General features: G+C 44.1%; 1 protein-coding gene across 1 annotated transcript in view; it reads left to right on the top strand.

Moving 5' to 3' along the window:
- LOC147725845 (extracellular calcium-sensing receptor-like) overlaps window positions 1-19,370 on the top strand; it is a 326,872-nt gene that overhangs the window by 273,172 nt on the left and 34,330 nt on the right. The window contains exon 3 of the mRNA XM_086963371.1: window positions 11,097-11,924. Within this exon, the coding sequence (XP_086819497.1) occupies window positions 11,097-11,924 (828 nt within the window). The remainder of the gene's footprint in view (window positions 1-11,096; window positions 11,925-19,370) is intronic.

Here is a 19,370-nt window from a genome sequence, read left to right as displayed (position 1 = left end):
TTTGCATCAGGTTTCCTTACCAGCTCTGGTTTTCGTTGAGTGGACCCTGCAGGCTGAGGCTGCAGGTATCGCCTTTGGACTTGTGGGAGGTCGAGAATCACCACATCCCAGGTCAGGATCAACTGGCCGACTTCCTTGTGGTGGTGGACAACTCGATCTTGGGCCATGGGCATCGGGTGCAGAGTGGAATCTGGATTCTGGTCTTGGATTCTCTTTTGAGAAAATCTGGTGCTCACAGGAGATAGAGGGACATATTTACTAAGAAGTGAAGGAACGCAGCATTAGCCTTCTTGGCGTAGCGCTGTGCTCCACAACTTCAGAAACGCAGGGTTGCACCATATTTACAACAATATGGTCAGTCCTGCGTTTCTCACTGTGCTGGCACTAAATTTAGCTGCTTAGTGCCAACACAGTCACCCTTGCAGCATGGTGCAAGTATGTCTGCGTTGCAGAGGAATATTGTTTATGTGCAGGAACAATCTTTAAATAGTGATTTGTAACTTATATGTGTGCTACTTAACGCAGCACACATAGAAGTTTCAAAAATTCATTTTTTAATGCTTTTTATGTGCAGGAACACACACAGGCACAATGCAGCACACATGGAAACAGCAAAATAGAGGAGAAAAAAGAAAATGTCTCCTCTTTTCCCCAGAGCAAGACCAGGCTTTCCCTTGTCTTAATTTTGGTGCTGCCACCTATTTATGCCACCCTTGTAAATAGAGGGCAGCGTCAGAATCAGTGAGTGTTGCTGTGGAACATCCACCACAATACCAATTGCCCTCCCTTTTCATGCTAAGTGGCTTGATGCTGCCTTAGAAATAAGGCAAACCCCCTATCACCACCACAAAGTCAAAAAAGTTATGTTGTGATGGTGATAGGGGCTTCTAAATATGCCCCATAGTCTGTAAGATGAGTGCAGGGCAGGTTCTATAGGCTCTGGGTGGCTGTTGGACATGCTGGGTTCTCCTCTATAGGCAGGTCGGAGGCGGAAAATCCATTAGGGCAGGGGCCAAAGTAGTAGGTGTCCTCTTCATCCTGGGTCAGCAAGGTCTTCAGTCCTTTTTCTTTCTTCCTTGAATCTGAGGAGGCATGGTTTAGGGCTAGATTTAGGGACGTTAAAGGGGTGTGCAGTTGGGACCAATGAGTTCCTTCCTTTGGGTGAGTACACCCTATCTTACCACTAGCCAGTGAGAGGGGGGTACAAGCCAAACCCTAATTGGCTGTGTCCCCACATTTTCAGGATAGAAGGGACTGATATGTGTGCTTCACCTTGCCTCCCCATTAGAGGGGTTGGTTTGGCAAAGGTGGCACACCTCTCTCCCATACTTGGTTTTCCTGCTGATTCTCCCATCCAAAGAGGGGGCCAGAACCGGTGGGAGCCAGTTTCTTGGGGCAGTAAAAGGCAAGGACAGCTTCCAAAGGCGACAGGCCTGTTAAGTTTTCCTTTTCATGGAACCAGACCATCCTGGGGGGGAGGCATCACACTTCAGCCCAGCATGGGCTTTATTTCTGGACCCAGAGAGCAGAGGCTCTAGACCCAGGGTTCCAGAAACCTCTCTGGTGGTGAGAAAAGGCAGCGGGCATTCAGGATCCACACCAGGGCTGGTCAATTTACATGGGGCATCTCTAAGATGCCTTCCTAGTGCATTTGACATTAAATCCCACACTGGGAACAGTGTGGGTTTAATGTGCTGATACGTTTGCTACCAAACTTCCCAGTTTTTAGTAAAGCTATTATGGAGCTGTGGAGTTCTTAATGAGCAGCTCACAGACCAAATACTCTTCATGGCTTTACTACACTTAAAGTGTATGTATATGAAAGGCAACCAGTCGATGGTAGATATCAAACCTAAAACGGGTCAACAAAAACCTATCATAGCAATATAAATTCCAACTTAAATAAGGCTGAATGCCACAGAGGATTGAATTAACAAACAATGTTGGACCGAGGATTTATTGGCTTCAGAGGCTAAACGTAGGTCCGCTAGGTGACACAGGCACTGGATTTTTTACTTTTTCTTGACATCTCTGCAATTAGTGTGGGATTATGGTAATATTTTTCTAGGTCCAAATAGCACAAGAACCATTTAACATAACGGAGCCAACCAATCTTGACAGAGTTTTCGAGTGCAAGGCAGTCCTTCAAAAGATTTTGGGAAAAAACTAACTTGGTAGATGACCAAAGACGATGCCATAACAGGATTGGCTGCATCTTTATGATGTCAATGATGTAAGGCAAGCCTAATTCTAAATTGCAACCAAAGGTCGAAGTGCCTTGCGGAACAGCAAAAAGAAACCTTAAGAAACTGTTCTCCACTTTGAAGAGCTTCCACATGTATGTAGCTCCATACCCCTGCTCCATAAATAGCAGTGCTAATACACGTTGCCTGATATATTCGGATCATCTCAAGAGGACGTCTTTTTCCTAGCCTCTAGGTAAAACTTACTGACGCCATGGTTGACCTAAACAAATAAACTTTCTGGCCTCTATAGCTTGTCTCCATGAGCCTTTATTGTCAATTAAAATTCCAAGATAGGGGTATGTAGCAGTATTATCCACCTTGGAATTAATAATAAAAATGTCTCTCCTTTTTTTGTGCCTAGGCCCCACACTCATTATGAAAGTGTTAGAACTGGCTATTTCTGGTTGGCTAAGGCTGATGCCAAAGCTAGGCAGAAACCACCATTCTATTCAGGGCAAGGGAGTCACACGCCAAGATAACCCCTGCTCACCCCCTTGGTAGCTTGGCACGAGCAGATAGGCTTATCCCGGAGGCAATGTGTAAAGCATTTGTGCACGCACACAACAGCAACAACATCCTAGGCACACCACAAAAGGAACTCCACACAAGGTTATATTAAAATAACTTCTGTATTGCAAAACACATCAGATAGTAATCACACAATATACATGGTGCCAACTGGCACGGGCAATATTCACAAGGGATTATTTACACAGGACAGGGCCATGTGGGCGCCTGTCAGAATCAGCACTTAGAACTAGACATACTGTTAGAAATAGCACTTTGTAGATCATAGAACAATCAGACGTTTCACACATGATGCATAGAACATTCAGAGGTGTAGGAAAGACACATGATGTATAAGCATACATTCAGCGGTGTAAGGAACAAGGCACATGACACATCAAAACACATTCAGAGGTACCGGAGAAAACACATGATGCCTAAAACATTCAGAGGTGTAAGGGAAGGAAAACACATGATGCATAAAAACATTCAGAGGTGTTGGTAAGACACATAATGCATAAAACACATTCAGAGGTGTTACAGGAAAACACATGATGCATAAAAACATTCAGAGGTGTAGGTAAGACACATAATGCATAAAGCACATTCAGAGGTGTCACAGGCATAATGGCATAGCACATGACGCATAACTCACATTTGGGCCTAACTAGTAAAAACTACAGTAGGCAATCTCTCACTAGTGTAAACACATTAGACACTCCCCCTAAGCATAACTCACATTTAGGGACATAACTCACATAGTGAAATAAACCCTCACTAACATAAACCTACACAGGTAAAATAACCTCATAATCACATTGCGCAAACATCACCTTAGGCAATTACTATCAAAAACATAGCAATCACATTGCGCAGAAATCACATACCAGCCCCCTGGCCGCCTGGCCATCCAACAAGGGGGCTCAAAGAGCCCTGTGTATAGAATGTCAGGGCGCGCTGCCAATGCAGCGCCAGTCAGGAGTGCACTACCGGCGCAAAACCTAAACGTTGCAGGTGCCCACTACTTGCTGGGCTCCTGGGAACAATTACAGGGCCTAAACATCACAGCTGGCACTAAGTGCTGCGCAGCTGTAGCAGGCCTGGCACCACTGTGCCATCTCTGTCCCACACAGGTCTTTCTCTTCCTTGGCTCCTAAACGGTGCAGCTGCCCACTAATTGCTGGGCAGCTGGGAGACAACATAACTGCGACAGGGCCCTCACTGACCCTAGAGCAGAACTGCGCCAACTGTTGGAACCAACTGGCTCTGAAGACACATATGCGCAGGCTGTAGCCATACGGAGCTCTGTAAAAAAAAAAAGATGTCCCCCAAGTCCCTCGTGGGGACGCTAAAATAACTCTGGCCTTGGAGCACCTTGGCTCCCCCCAAAAATAAGGGGGGCGGGGGAGCCAATTCAGCTCCTTAATCAAACATGCCCCCGAAGCCCCTCGAGGCTCGAAATACAACTTGCCCCCACGAGCCTCTCGTGGCTCGACAAATGACTGGCCCTCAGAAGAGCCTTGCTGTCTCTAGACAACATTGGGGTGACCCACTGCCATCCGGGGCCACCCTAAATGCACCACCACCATGGAGCGCACAGGCTCCTCAAATCATCGTGACCCTACAGAGCCTCGTGAACTCTAAGTACAGCACACACCACGGGGAACAGCCCTCTTCCAGGCGGGCGGCTCACTATTAACTCTGTCCCCGTGCCTCCAAGGAACCATGCTGCACCCCCGGAGCTTCCCCCTTTGGCCCTTCGACACTCACCGGGCTTTTCTCTGGCGGGGAAGCTCCTCCGGGCCGTCGTCACCTTGTTCAAGCAGCGCGGGGCTCTCCTTCACACACCGGAGCCCCGCCTGCTTCTGCAGTCGCCTCTGCCCCTCTCTTCTTCTGGGTCAGTGCACCGGGGCGCGGAGCAGGCTCCTGCCTGCCCCGGTGCCCAATGCAGCCACGACTCTTCTTTTCCCGGGGCTCCCTCAGCACACGGGAGCCCCGCAACAGCCCACACTTCCTCTTTTCCTCCTGGCCGCACTTCCGCTATCGTCGCAGGCCCCGCCCACAACCAGGCGGGCCGTGGCGGCGGCGATCTCAGTACTTTAATGGCTGCAATGAGGGGTGGGCACCCTCGGTTAACAAAATAAACGTACAAGCGAGGTGGGCACTCGGTGAGGACCATATAAACGGGGTGGGCACCCATAGATTAAAAAAATAGCGATATCGGGCATAAAGCAGGGTGGCACCTGCAATTCCTCACGCAAAATACGGGGCAGAGAAACGCTCCAATAAAGCAAAAAGTGCTCCCAAGCGCTATGAAAGACAAATCAAGCGCTCTTAAGTGCTGGCAGGCAAAAGAAGGTCTCTGTCACAAATAAATCGCTCCCCCAGCGCTACAAGCAAGGACCAGCAGCAAAGTGAAGCAAAGGGGACCCAGCAAAAGGTCTCCAGAGTCAAGGACATCAGCAGTCCATCAGTATCCAGGGCTGGGCAGGGCCCAAGGAGGCCAGCCTTCCCATGGGCCCAAGCAGCAACACGCCCCTGGCAGGATTCAAGTCAAAAACAAGAACATTTTGGAAGGGGACACAGAGAAATCCTTTGTCTAGCAGGGTGCAGGCAGTGTGACAGCCAGCTAGAACTAGTTATAGGGAATTCCTTTCACTGGCCAGGCTAGGGACAAAAGAACGCCCCAGGGAGTGGAGCCAGCATTGTGTGGGGAAAACCCAGCCCCATTCAGGACCCTCACACCAGACAGTCAATCCACAAGCAGGCCCAGGCTCACTCCTGGAGCCAGGCTCCAGCCAATCACACGCCAGGCACAAATTACACAAATATGCCAACTTCTAGAAGTGGCACTTCTACACTAGACACAATCATGCCGCATATATCATTGCGCAGCATTCAATCTCACGAGTTCACACATACCAAACTCGACCCTGCACTCCCCACACATCATGAACTACCATTGGCATACATATTCCCCATTCATTCCTATAGGAGGGCAGGTCACACACACTACACACACAGAGAGCTCACGTACTGTACCACAGTGAAAAAGTGCGCAGAGGCCTAAAATCACCAACACCAGGTCACAGAAACAGGCTAGGAAAAAGCAAAAAGTTTCGGGATGAACCTGCCAAAAAGGGCCAGGTCCAACAGAAAGTTTTTGGGATGTTAATTTTTAAATCAAGGTTGGACATGAAGGTTTTATTTCTGTTGAGTGATTGTTAGAGTTCCAGGGGAGTGCAGGCGATGATCACTGCATGGCCCGCGTAGAGGAAAGTGGGAATTGGACAGTTTTGAAGTAGAGGTTGGTCCTGGCATCACTCCAACATAGCTTTTTCTACAGCATTTGTATAAAGAGTAAAGAGGTATGGGGCCAGGACACAACCCTGCCTGACACCCCGCTCAGCCCTAAACGGCGCTGTCATCTCTCCTCCTACTCCAAATCTCACTCTGGCCATTGCATTAGAATACATTTCGCGTAAGAAATTAACTATGGAGGGTTCAATGCCCATTTCTGTTAAAATGTCCCACAGTTTCGAATGGCTTAAGCAGTCGAAGGCTGATGTTAAATCTACATAAGCCATATGCAATTTCCCACCTTTCATGTTTACGTATTTGCCTGTTAGTAAGGTCAGATTTAAAACGTGCTCAGTCATAAACCAGACCTTCCCTGAATCGAAACTGGAGATCCAATAGTATCTTTTTGTCATCAGCCCAATGTAGTAGGCGGTCTAATATAATGTGCCCAACCACTTTTCCCAAGGAGTCCAGTAACAAAATGGGACGATAGCAAGATGGGCTTTGACAATCTCCCTTTTTAAATACTGGGACCAGGATGGATTCTGACCATGAGTGCAACAGTCCGACTTTACAAGTTGCTTCCAAAACTATAAGCAAGATTGGCATCCACAAGTCCATTTTAAATTTATAGAGGCGCCGTACCCCTTTACTTGCCATTATGGCAAGCTCTACTTCAGCCAGCATAAAATTTAAAGCGAGGGGAGTAAATGGAGACTTAGTGCAAAAACTATTCACCCCTGGTTGGTTCTGGACTGTCAATACACTAGCAATTTGTCTGAAAATCTGGATGATCAACCCAGGATGATTCGTCAATCGCTATATCTATTTTACTGGTTTCCCTAGGTCCAGACAAAAATGGGGACTTAATTACCCTCCAAAAAGCTGCACTGTCTTTCAATAGGCAACTCTTATGGAGTTCAACCCATACCTCCTGTTTCAATTCTATTTTCCTTTGAAGGATTGCAGAGTGATAGATTTTTCTAAAATTTCTTGTTTATCTCCTACTGGGAGACGAGGGGCAGTTTTTAAATTAGAGAGTGCTTTAGTACAAGAACTGTTAAACCAGCCCACTTTATTTTTCTTTTACCTTTTAGGTTTAATGCATAGAGCTTCCTGTACAGATTTGGTTACAACCATCACATTATCTAAGATCTCCTGAGGGGTAGAGGAGTCATCCAAACAATTATTGATGGCTTTCAAAGAATTCTTAACAACTGCCTCGGTGATCCTAACCGGGTCAGCATATTCCCACTTGAGTGAGTAGCCGTTTAATCTATTTAAGACCAAATTTTCCTCATCACGTGGTCTCATATGATTGGTCTTTCCTCACCCCGACGGGAGAGAAAGAGTTATAGAATTTGGAACGTGATCACTAAAAGCACAATCAGGGGTTTTAAAATTCAAAATAAGGAGTGCTGCCATGCTGGACAAGAAAATAAAATCTATACAACTAGAGTCTCCTCTATCGTTGAAGGTTGGAATAAGGGGAACTATAGATGATGTTAATTCATTGGCCAGAGCTAACTGAAGGATAAATAGAGTCTCGTTCAAGCAGACCCCACTCTGAGTTCGTGTAAAATGAGTCAAGTTGTTATCTCTTTCCTCTTGTATACCACAAGCTAGATTCTTAATGTGCACACAGAGGGATAGATTAAAATCACAACCCCAGATAACAGAAGAACTTTTCCTTTGATATATGTTATTAAGGTCTAATAGGGTATAGCTAATATCCATCAGGGTGTCATTCAGCTCGGATTGTTGTAAGTAGTTATAAAAGTTAACTATAACAAAGATATCCAAGTTATTAATTTCAAGGATAATAATTTGGAAGTTAGCCTCCAATTTTAAGGTAGTGATTTTCCTTACTGACAGTAAATTAGAAATGTAAACCATCAAACCTCCTTTTGCATGCCCTGATAAGGATGGGATTGCGGGGTATAAGTATGTTTTATAACCGTTTAAATGAATAAGTGACACAGCCCACATTTCTTGAAAACAGAGAATGCTAAAAGTCAGCAAAAAGGTAAGCCACTCGTCGTAATTGACCTTAGATCGTAGGCCTGCTATGTTCCAAAAAATGATACTGAGTGGCAACCCTCTCAGGGACTTTTCTTCATAGGGAGAAAAAGTATCAGAACCTCCTACTTGAGCTAGAGGGCTAAATGCCAGGATTTAAACATACATTGTTTTTGGAGCCCAAACTCTGTAGCACGGAGCTGTTACAGGGAATGACTAATGAAGAAATGTGTTCCATGTCTGGTGAGACCACAGTGGGGTTCAAATTAGAGATTGATTGCACTGATACCCGCTCATTCACCATTTGAGACAAACTAGCGGAGTTTTCTAAATAAATCTTATTCTCACAGGATCTTTTCTTCAAGCTAAACTTACTACAAGCAGAGCGGGTTGGTTGTCAGTCCACTGCATCTAGAGGGGATAGTGCCTCAAACATATTAGATGTTAAGATTGAGCCATTCCCTACTCCTCTGGGCCTAAGATTTGGTTTATAAAAGAAACCCAGGGGGAGAGCGAAAATGCTTAGATGGGAAAATTCCTCCTTATGCTTTAAAAGAGATTGGAGCATTCGGGGGCGTCGAAAGTGCATAACATTGCAATCTCCAGATATGGTCTTAGCTGAGGCGCCAACCCACCCAACTCTTCGGACCATCAGGATTTTGTTAATATGATGGGGCTAAAATTCTTGTATTTGGTCAACCAGTCCACCACTTTATTACGGAGAGAAGTCCAAGATTCACTCTGTCCCTGTTTTAGTACCGGCGCCCCAGTTAGAATCAGTACGTAAGGGCAGGAGGCAGGTGGTAAGTCTAATCTATCTGAGATAAGGTGCTCAGTCATCTTGTTAAAGTTGTTGCATCTATCTTGCCCTGATATACTCTTGTCCTCCTCCCTAGAGGGATCCCTGTGTTCAATATCCTCAACTACACGTGAAGGTAAGATGGCTGTTTGTGGTTCTCTTGATCTACCACGTATTCTCTCCTGGGTAGTGGGCTGAGATCCATCCATTGGAGGGGAGTTGGTATCCTTTGCGTCGAGGCGGGGTGCTATTTTATCCAATGAATTACTAACTGACCCTACGACCTCTTTCAGCTGCTCAATTATCTTTCTTCAATGAGAGTACTTATCTAAATCATCATGGAGCTAATCTTCGATTCTAGCAACCCTCTAACAAAATCTTCATTGGGTTTGGGGATAGGTACTTCTGCCTGAACACCAAGCGATTTTAGAATTGGATCTGTTTGTAATTCTACTTCAGCAAGTACTTAAGGACTGGGACCGGGGGCTCCTAAGTTGCTACAAACCTTTCCCCCCTTTGTACCCTTCTGTCTAGTTCTGGCGCCATTCCCTTTGGTTAGTTTAGTTTGTTTCCGAGTTTGGGGTCTCGTCCCTAAAGATGAGCTATTATCTAAATCCCTTTCTTGGCTCAGTGGGAGTAAGGGTTGATTAGCCAGGGGGAGTTACTATTAATGCACTGGGTAATAAGTTTGGGTGTTAAGGGAATATTGGATCCTGTTTCCCTAGTCAGTGGAAACAGAGTGGGGTCGAGTGAGAGCCGCCGATCTGTTAACTGGATCTCATGAGTAAGAAGCGACTCTGCTCTAATTAAAAAGTCATCCAAAGTGCCAACTGTAATCTTACATTTCTCCATTATTCTGACAGTAATTCCACCTGAATCAGAGACTAATGAGTGAATCAGGGTAATTCCAGAGTCAAAGGTTAGGAACCGTTCGTCTGGAAGAGAAATGGAACAAGGGAACCGTGAGATCTAAGTATAATCACAAGAATTGCTGCTGTTCTTCTGTACATGCCTCTAGTTAGGGAGAAGTAGTCGGGCACAATATCGATAGAAATATTTAACTAAAGGGTAGTACTAAAGAAGTTACATTGGAAAACAAGCCAATCTCCTTTGGAGCTTAACAATATGGTAACATGCAGTTGGAAAACACACTTTGCAAATATTTAAGGGAGCTGCACTGTAAATCGGACAATGGAACAGTGTTAAAGTCAGTGATGGGCTTACCCGCACCTCAAGGAATGGCTCACCAACAATACAACCAAAGGAGGCGGCCCTGCCCTGCCACTTTCTGGCCCTGACGGGCACAGATGGGCACAAACGGGCCCACCCTTGGCCCGGGCTTTGCCTGCGCCCATCCCACGCCACGAGAGCCCTCCTTGCAATTTATCCCCCAGTGATGGCTGGCTCACGGTGTTTTGTGCCGCTCGTCTCGCGGGACCGCACTGCCTGCTGGGAGGTGTAGTGTCCTGGCAGTCTGCGGCCCACGATGCGGAGGAGTGCAGAGGCTTCAAGGGATTCCCGCCAGGAGTGTCCACAGTGAGGAGGAAGGTAGGCAATGAAAATTAAAAATAGAAATAATGTCTGAACTATTGAGGGCTATTAAAGAAACAGTAACCTCTTCAATAAACTTGTAACCTGTCAACCTCTGCAAACTGGCAGTGACTCATACTTACTAAGAAGGAATCTTCAATTACAACCCATTCTAGGCTGTACTGAACACACAAGCAGCTTTGTGTAGATCTTTTCCTCCTTAAAGAAGCTTAAAAACTATGAGCAGCAATGCATTCCCAATAAACCTCCAGTGATGAAGACAATCAGAATCTTACAGTAAGCCTTTTGCTGTTATGTCCTTAGAAGGTAAGATTTGTTGCATCTGATCAAATTAATAGAAACTGCATACATTACCAGGGTTACCTTGTGTTATCACTCTACAAGTAGCACTTTTTATAGAAACCCTTTGCAAATGATCGGCCGTAAAGCAGGTATTTCACCTAAAATATCTTGACAGATAATGTTTTAATTGGAATGTATTTTATGATAAATAATTTATAATTGTTTTTGCTATTACAATATTGTATCTTCATTCAAGCCAGTTATATTTTGATATATGTTTCCTCTCTTAAATACAGAATTGTGTGTTCAAAATCCATCTGTGTCTCATAGCCCTTATAAGAGTGTGTTGAAAGCTTTCACTAGCTCTCTCTCTATTTTGTTCTCATTCACAGATTAGTTTTGGGGCTATGGACCCCATTTTTAGTAACAAATTGAGCTTCCCTTCCTTCTACCGGACTGTTCCCACTGAGTTTTTCCAGCTGGAAGGTATTTCTCAGTTGTTAAAATTTCTGTCCTGGAGCTGGGTTGGGATTCTTGTTCCAGAGAATGACAGCGGTGAGAGAGCTTTGCGACAACTGATGACGCTGATCACCGAGGGTGGAGGATGCGTTGAGTTCTTTTATATGTTACCTGTTACAGTTTCATTTCTGAATAGTGAAAAACTTTCACTGATCGCAAGGGCTGTCAAGAGGTTCACCGCTCAGGTCATCATTCTGCATGGCACCGGCACAGAAATAGTGCAGTTTTACTGGTTTGCAGTTGGGTACCAAGTGCCTCCAAAAGTTTGGATTGTGTCGGGGGAAGCCCATATTGAGACATTATTTATCCTACAGAGTGCCTGGAAATCATTTAATAAAATCTTAAGATTTTCAATCAAGAAAGGTGAAATCATTGGATTTAGAGATGTTCTTCATGGTGTCAACCCTGCCATATTTCCAGAGGATGGTCCCTTGGATGAGCTCTGGGAAGGGCTTTTTGAATGTGTGTCAGCTGGAAGAGGGATTAAGAACGTGTTTAATCTCCCTTTTTGTTCAGGAAATGAAACATTGCAAGGTGTAGATTTGCCCGAATATGATGTTGTGAACTTTAGATATACATTCAGTGTATACACAGCTGTCTATGCTTTAGCACATGCTTTACATGAGATGCTTGAATCAACCTCCAAGGAAGGAACAGCTGGTGCTGCTGGGAGCTTCCATCAGGATCTGAAGCCCAGGAAGGTAAGGTTCTTTGCAAACACTAGCAATGCCATATGTGTCTCTTGCTACAAAAACACTGAACCCCTGGACATTACTTTGTAACAGTAGTTTCATGTATTTAATTTAGTATAGGCACTAAATATATTTGTTGAGATTTTGCTGCATCGAGTTAAAGATTCTTCAGATTTTCAGCAGAAGGAACAGTACAATACTGGCGGATCAAACCTTCTGATATGGCCAATACGTGACATGATATGTCATATTGTCCTCAGTAGAATCACTTTAGGAAATATACAACATAGTTTGTAATTCACCTCTATTGATTTACACTGGGACTGTACAAAACAGGCATAATTCTCTATAGCGTATTTAAGCACAATTATTGTAATTATGTGTAATTACATAGGAAGCGTAATCTAGAACTTAGTACTAATCTCTTAGAGCAAAATACACTTGTGTTCAAACTAAGTCTGGGCAGTAAAGTCTGCTCTCCTTGCATCAACATCAAGTTGGTGAGCACGAGCGTGGAAAATCACCCTCCTAGTGAGATTTCATAACGCTAGTGGTCAGATTTCTCATTCAGAGTGGTTGCGTATGTTCGCGACTGCTGATGTTGAGAAACCATCCGATTGTGTTGAGAAAGCGTCCACTCGAGTAAAAATCTACTCTAGCAGCAGAAAGGAAGACGCACACGCTTATTCATGTGTTTGCTGTGATTTGATACATTAGTACATTTTTTGTCCGGCTGGATAGCTTTAATATAGCACTGATTGCTGGCATATATTCATTATTTTCGGCGTGAATCTCCCCTGTCACGGTCTATTTTGTAATTGTAACATACTACTACCCACGCTCCCTGAACATTACAATCAAGCAAGGTAGCAAAAAAGCCCCCTGGTTCAACGATGACCTTAAGAAATCCAAGAAGGTATGTCGCACCCTCGAGAAAGCCTGGAGAAAAAACCCAACCACTGACAACCTGACCACCTTCAAGAACGCCACCGGCAAATACCGCAAACAGATCCGATCCACCAAGAAATCAGCATTCAAGGATCGACTTGACAACAACGCCCAAAACAGCAAGGAACTATTCAACATCGTCAAAGAATTTACCCACCCCACCGCCGGCACCAACGACATCACTCCCTCCCAAGACCTCTGCGACTCCGTAGCCTCATTCTTCCACAAAGAAATCGCCGACATACATAACAGCTTTGAAAACCAGTCCGGAGACCAGTCCGATCCACCCACCTCCGAACCAAAACCCCCCTCTATTAACCTCTGCGCCTGGAACCCAACCACCACTGAATACACCATCCGCCTGATGAAGTCCATCCACTCAGGATCGCCAACCGACTCATGTCCCCACCACATCTTCAACAAAGCAGACTCCATCATCGCACCCCATCTCCGAGACGTCATCAACTGCTCCCTCAACTCCGCTACCTTCCCGGAAAGCTGGAAACATGCCGAACTCAGCGCCCTTCTGAAGAAACCCACAGCAGACCCCACTGAACTTAAGAACTACCGCCCCATCTCGCTCCTCCCATTCCCTGCCACAGTCATTGAGAAAGCAATCAACAATCAGCTCGCCACCTTCCTCGAATACAACAAATCCCTCGACCCCTCACAGTCCGGCTGCCGAGCCAAACACAGCACCAAGACCGCCCTCATCGCAGCAACAGATCCTACTTGACCTCTCCGCAGCCTTCGACACAGTCTGTCATAGTACCCTCATACAACACCTCAGCAACGTCGAAATACAAGGAAAACCATTGGACTGGATCATCTCGTTCCTCGCCGGAAGAACCCAGAGAGTCCGCCTCCCCCCTTTTAGATCAGAGGCCACCGAAGTCATCTGCGGTGTACCACAAGGATCATCACTCAGTCCCACCCTCTTCAACGTATACATGAGTCCCCTCACTTCCATCACGCACCAACACAACCTCAATATCATCTCCTACGCAGACGACACCCAGCTGATCCTCTCACTCACCAAATTATTATTATTATTATGTTTGCACTTGTAAAGCGCGCTGCTACCCGGAGGCTTCCTGGCGCTGTGCAAAGCTGGGGAACCCGTCCTGGCTTTCCCTGTGAGATGGTCCCTGCTGGGAGTCCCCAGGGTGAAGCCAGGCCTCCCCGGCGTTGGGGGGGGGCTGTTGTGGAGATTAGGCAAGCTAATGCCCAGAGTTGCCGAGTGGGACCCCAGATTAGAGTAGGCACCGAAGCGAGAATTATCGAGTCTGCTGACCCAAGTCCACGACCCTGCCGCGTCGGGAATTGAACCCTGGTTCTAGCCGACTTCTGCTCCCGGGTCTGCCGCTTCTAACTGGTGAGCCACACCACTCCACACCACTCCACCAAAGACCCAAACACCGCCAAAACCAATTTACACGAAGGAATGAAAGATGTAGCCGAGTGGATGAAGAACAGCCGTTTAAAACTGAACTCGGACAAAACGGAAGTCCTCATCTTAGGATCATCCCCCTCTGCCTGGGATGACTCATGGTGGCCCCCGGCCCTGGGAACCGCACCCATACCAACGGACCACGCACGTAACCTGGGCTTCATCCTGGACTCCTCCCTCTTGATGACCAGACAAGTCAACGCCGTCTCATCATCATGCTTCAACATCCTACGCATGCTCAAAAAAATCTTCCGTTGGATCCCCACCGAAACAAGAAAAACGGTCACCCACACACTGGTCACAAGCCGACTGGATTACGGAAACACCCTTTACGCTGGAACCACAGCTAAACTACAGAAAAAACTCCAACGCATCCAAAACGCCTCAGCCAGACTAATACTAGACATCCCCCGCCAAGATTACATTTCCAGTCACCTGAAATACCTCCGCTGGCTCCCCGTCAACAAGAGAATAACATTTGATCTCCTCACCCATGCACACAAAGCCCTCTAGGACCTAGGACCCAAATGCCTCAACACACGCCTGTCCTTTTACACCTCCACCCGACAACTACGATCGTTCAATCAAGCCCTCGCTGCAATTCCGCGCATCCACAGATCAACCATGGGGGGTAGATCCTTCTCCTTCTTAGCGGCCAAAACTTGGAATTCTCTCCCCACCCACCTCCGCCTTACACAGAACCACCTCTCCTTCAGAAAGCAACTAAAAACCTGGATGTAGACAAGTAAAGTACCCCCCCCTCCCTTAAGCGCCTTGAGACCCTCTGGGTGAGTAGTGCGCTATACACATTTTTGAACTTGAACTTGAACTTTAACTGTGCGTTTCTGTAAAGTTTAAATGTGTTTTATATATATGCCAAGGTATATTGAAGAATCAGTGGGTGTATACGTGTTTGGATGAAGGATTTACAAAGTGTGTGACTGATTGTATAAGTCACTGATTAAACATGTCTTATTGAATGCAAGCATTAGTGACTAAACTGTGTGAATGTCTGTATCAGTGTGCCTGTTGTGTAAGCTAGTACATGGGTCAGTAGCTACATGACAGTTTATATGGGTTATTAATTGTTTGCCTGAGTATTTGTAGTGGTGCCTGAGTGTGTGTGTGGGTGTTTAGAGGTGTGTGACTCTGTGCATAGATGTGTGACTTGTTGATTCACTGGGTGTATGGGTTTAGGAGTGCATGTGAAAACAGCTCTATGAGTAGGTGAGTGTGTGTATGGGTGTGTTGGTGAGTGAATGAAGGTCTCAGTGGTACGTATGAGTAACTACGTATGTAAAAGGTAGTATATGTGAGTGATGGTGTATATTAATAACTATATTTGAGAGTGAGAGATTGTGAGAGTGGCTGTATGGATGAGTGTGTACTTGTATCAGTGATTTTATAAGAGAGTAAGTATGCGTTACTATCTGTATGAATTAGTGAGGTGGTGTGTGTATACCTGTTTAGGTGAGTAAATGGGAGTGTGATTAATTCTTTACATGATTGACAAGGTGTGTGAGTAACTCCCTGGATGTGTGTTGGTTTGTGAGTGTCTGAATGGGTGTATGAGTGCATATGATAGTATTGAATTGATGAGTGACTGTATGGGTGTATGAGTGGATGTGTGTGTAGACCTAGGAATCAGTGAGTGCATATGTAGTAACTGTATTGGTGTCTTGATGGTTTAAAAAATCGTAGTCTGTATTTTACAGTGGGTGTATCAAAGGTTATATTAGACTGTGAGGAGGTGCATCTGATTTTCACATCGATGATGTCATCAGTGATGTCATTTGAGATATCATCAGTGATGTAATCACTGTTGTCACTGGCCATGCCATGAATGATGTAATATGTGACGTAATTGCGGGGGCGTGAGTTTTAGTTAGCCTAACTAACTAAAACACTAGAATTTTGTGGTTTTGTTTGAGTGAAATGTCCAGCTAACTATAATGCCCCGAAACCTTTGGTTTTTCAGTGAATTAATAAGGTTTTTAAATGCAAATTTCTAACTACAAGTTCTGTAAAACTTATGTTTTTTTCAGTGAATTTCAAAAGCTAATTTCTAACTACAATGTCCCTAAAATCTATAATGTTTTGTAAGTACATTTTAAAAACATGTGTATACTTTTTGTAGTGAAAAACTAACTGTAACAGTAGTTTTTTATAACTTTTAATTAAGGCTCCCGGTTTTATTGTATTTATTTTTGGGGCATTTCCATCTGTATTTGTTCATACACATTTTTAGTTTTATGAAAAAATGAACCTGAAATGAGTATATTTCCACATATATTTGTCTTACAAATTTGCCCTTATGCCTAAAGGACTGAACATTTTCAGTCATATAAAAACACTCGGATGATAAAATATGCACAACCTTGATATTAAGATGAGCATGTATATTGCTGTTTGAGGCTCTTTACTAAAATTATTTTATTGTTTTAACCCTCTTATTTTTAGAACAACAGAGCTATTGGCCTGGTAGTCATGATTGACAGAATTTAGATTTGCTCAAAAAATAACCCAATTTCTGTTTTTATCCACATTTTAAAATAAATACAGAGAGGAAAATACATAGTTTTCTGTCTGTATTTATCTGTAAAAATCTATAAAAACATAAAAGAGGGAGCCCTACTTATAATTTAACAATGTTTATAACTTAATTAGCACAAATAAACATATAAGTGTAGAAAAAGTATGACGCAGCACCTATGATACCTGACTTTGAACAACAGTTCGATTCCCGGCTCCAGTGGCATATTAGCCCACCACTATGTCACTGTGGGCAACACCTTGCTTAATCTTACCGATGCCCCGAGCGCTGGCACATCTTTCCGGTGGTAGCTGTACCCTTTACAAATGCTGGAATTTTTTTACTCTAACAGCATGTGAAATATATATTTTTTATATCTTCTATTTAGATGTTTTTAATCATGAGAATGGAAATGACACAGTTTGCTGGGTAACAGTTCTTAAGTTCTCCAACGTATGTACATATTAAAAATCGTATCTGATTTATGTTGTAAACTGTAAAAGTGTCATCTAAATAGACGGAGCCGCATATTCCTTCCATAGACTACTCAATAACCAAAATGTATGTAAACCACACCCGTTGTTCCATTAGGTTTTTTTTCGTGAGTTATTTACCTGTGTCCATTCTGTGATGCAGTTTCACTTTTCTTCCATCAGATTCTTGTTCTGCTGCAACAAAACATATTCCAGAGTTGTAAGTTGTTTGATTATGGCATGGTAGATATTTATAATAATTTGTTAATATTTAAACATTTATATTTGGAAAAAAGTGTTATTGCTTGTTTTTGTCTTTTTTTCGGTAACGTTAGCAGCTTGTTTTCAGAAAGAAACAGATTTCAGCAAGCATTGCTCCTTTTCTGACTCCTTTGAAGTTGTATATTGTGACTTTGTATATTATAATATTGACACTGTACTTCACTTCAGAGGTGTTGGTGACCCGTCGGCACAACCCCTAACGATTTTAACGTCACCAGCTCGAAAGTATTTTGTTATTGATCTTCTGATGTATTTTTTTTAACACAATTTTATTTGCATTTTCATTACATAACATGAAACAATATATAGTTACGTTTTCGGGTATACATAAGCCTTCAGATTGCATGCTTATCTTATCTAGTGTCTGTGTGACATTGTATTACTGCATAAAATTACTCAGCACATGTGTGAATAACTCATGCCTCTAATTGAAATCACAATATTGTGTTCCGAATATTAGATCTCATAGCATTGCATATCTTCTGTTTCCTACCCAGCAGCCACCCTCGATACACCACCCACAACTCTCCCACCCTACTTACTGTTAACCAGAAACTTGGCTACTTTATTTCGATCTGTTTCATCAGGACAGGGTCTTGAGGGTCAACTAAAGTAGTGCTGCTCCAGTGTGTCCCTATGCGGGGGGAGGGGAAGATAGGAGGGGGAGGAAAGATTAAGGAAGGGAGCCCATCGGCAAGTGGCTGAGTGAGAGGGGCAGTCGGTGCAGACCTTCTTCCTATCCGAATCCTGCCCAATCCAGGGTAAGATGAGGCTAAATCAACAGATACTTTATTTTCCTTTTTTTTTGTGTAACAACAATGTCACTTTTTATATTGTAATAGAGTGCCATATTGTTACACAAGACGAGTTGGAGATTTTACGGCACCATCTGAAATATAGCTTACTAACCTTTATAACTTAGTTTATCAGATATTTTTTAAGTGAACATATTTTACGAAATTGCAGTCTAAAACAATATAGCTTTCATACATACTTTCTTACTTTAAACATTTGATAAACCCTACATTTCTGAATATTATTTTCTAATTTCCATTTTTCTCAGTTGCGTTCCTAAATACCTTCTCCCTATAGATTATTAGTGGAGTGGTGTGGCTCACTGGTTAGAGGCGGCAGACCCGGAAGCAGAGAACGGCCCGAGACCAGGGTTCAATTCCCGACAGTACAGGGTTATGAACCAGGGTCAGCGGATAATTCTCGCCTCGGTGCCTACTCTAACCAGGGATCACACTCGGCAACTCTGGGCATTAGCTTGCCTTATCTCCACAACGACCCCCCACATACGCCGGGGATGCCTGGTTTCACCTTGGAGATACCAAGCAGGGACCATCTCACAGGGAAAGCCAGGACGGGTTCCCCAGCGGTCTACAGCACTGAGATACCCCATGGCTGGGTGATACATGCACTTTACAAGACACCATTACATTACATTATATAGTCCAGTACTGTATATTACAATAGTACTGTACTATATATTCTTTAAAGTGTTCCTGCTTTGTTAGCAGAACACCACATTATGAGTAAATAGTGCTCCTGTGAAGTATCCCACCTTCAAACTTGATAAAAAGAAGACCACAAGACACTGTTATTTTTCTGCTGTGATTTGTACACCCCACGGCAATTATATAAATGGTCCTTAAAATGTATAAAAAACAAAATTGTACCCTCACAATCCCTGTCCTCCACCTTCTGACCACTGTACAGAGTTAATAGTGTTCCTACCCTCCTCTCTGCTACTTCGTTTTCCCATA

Source organism: Lissotriton vulgaris, chromosome 3_1 (assembly GCF_964263255.1).
Source record: "Lissotriton vulgaris chromosome 3_1, aLisVul1.2, whole genome shotgun sequence".
Lineage (NCBI taxonomy): Eukaryota > Metazoa > Chordata > Amphibia > Caudata > Salamandridae > Lissotriton > Lissotriton vulgaris.
This window is presented reverse-complemented; position numbering and strand designations above follow the sequence as displayed.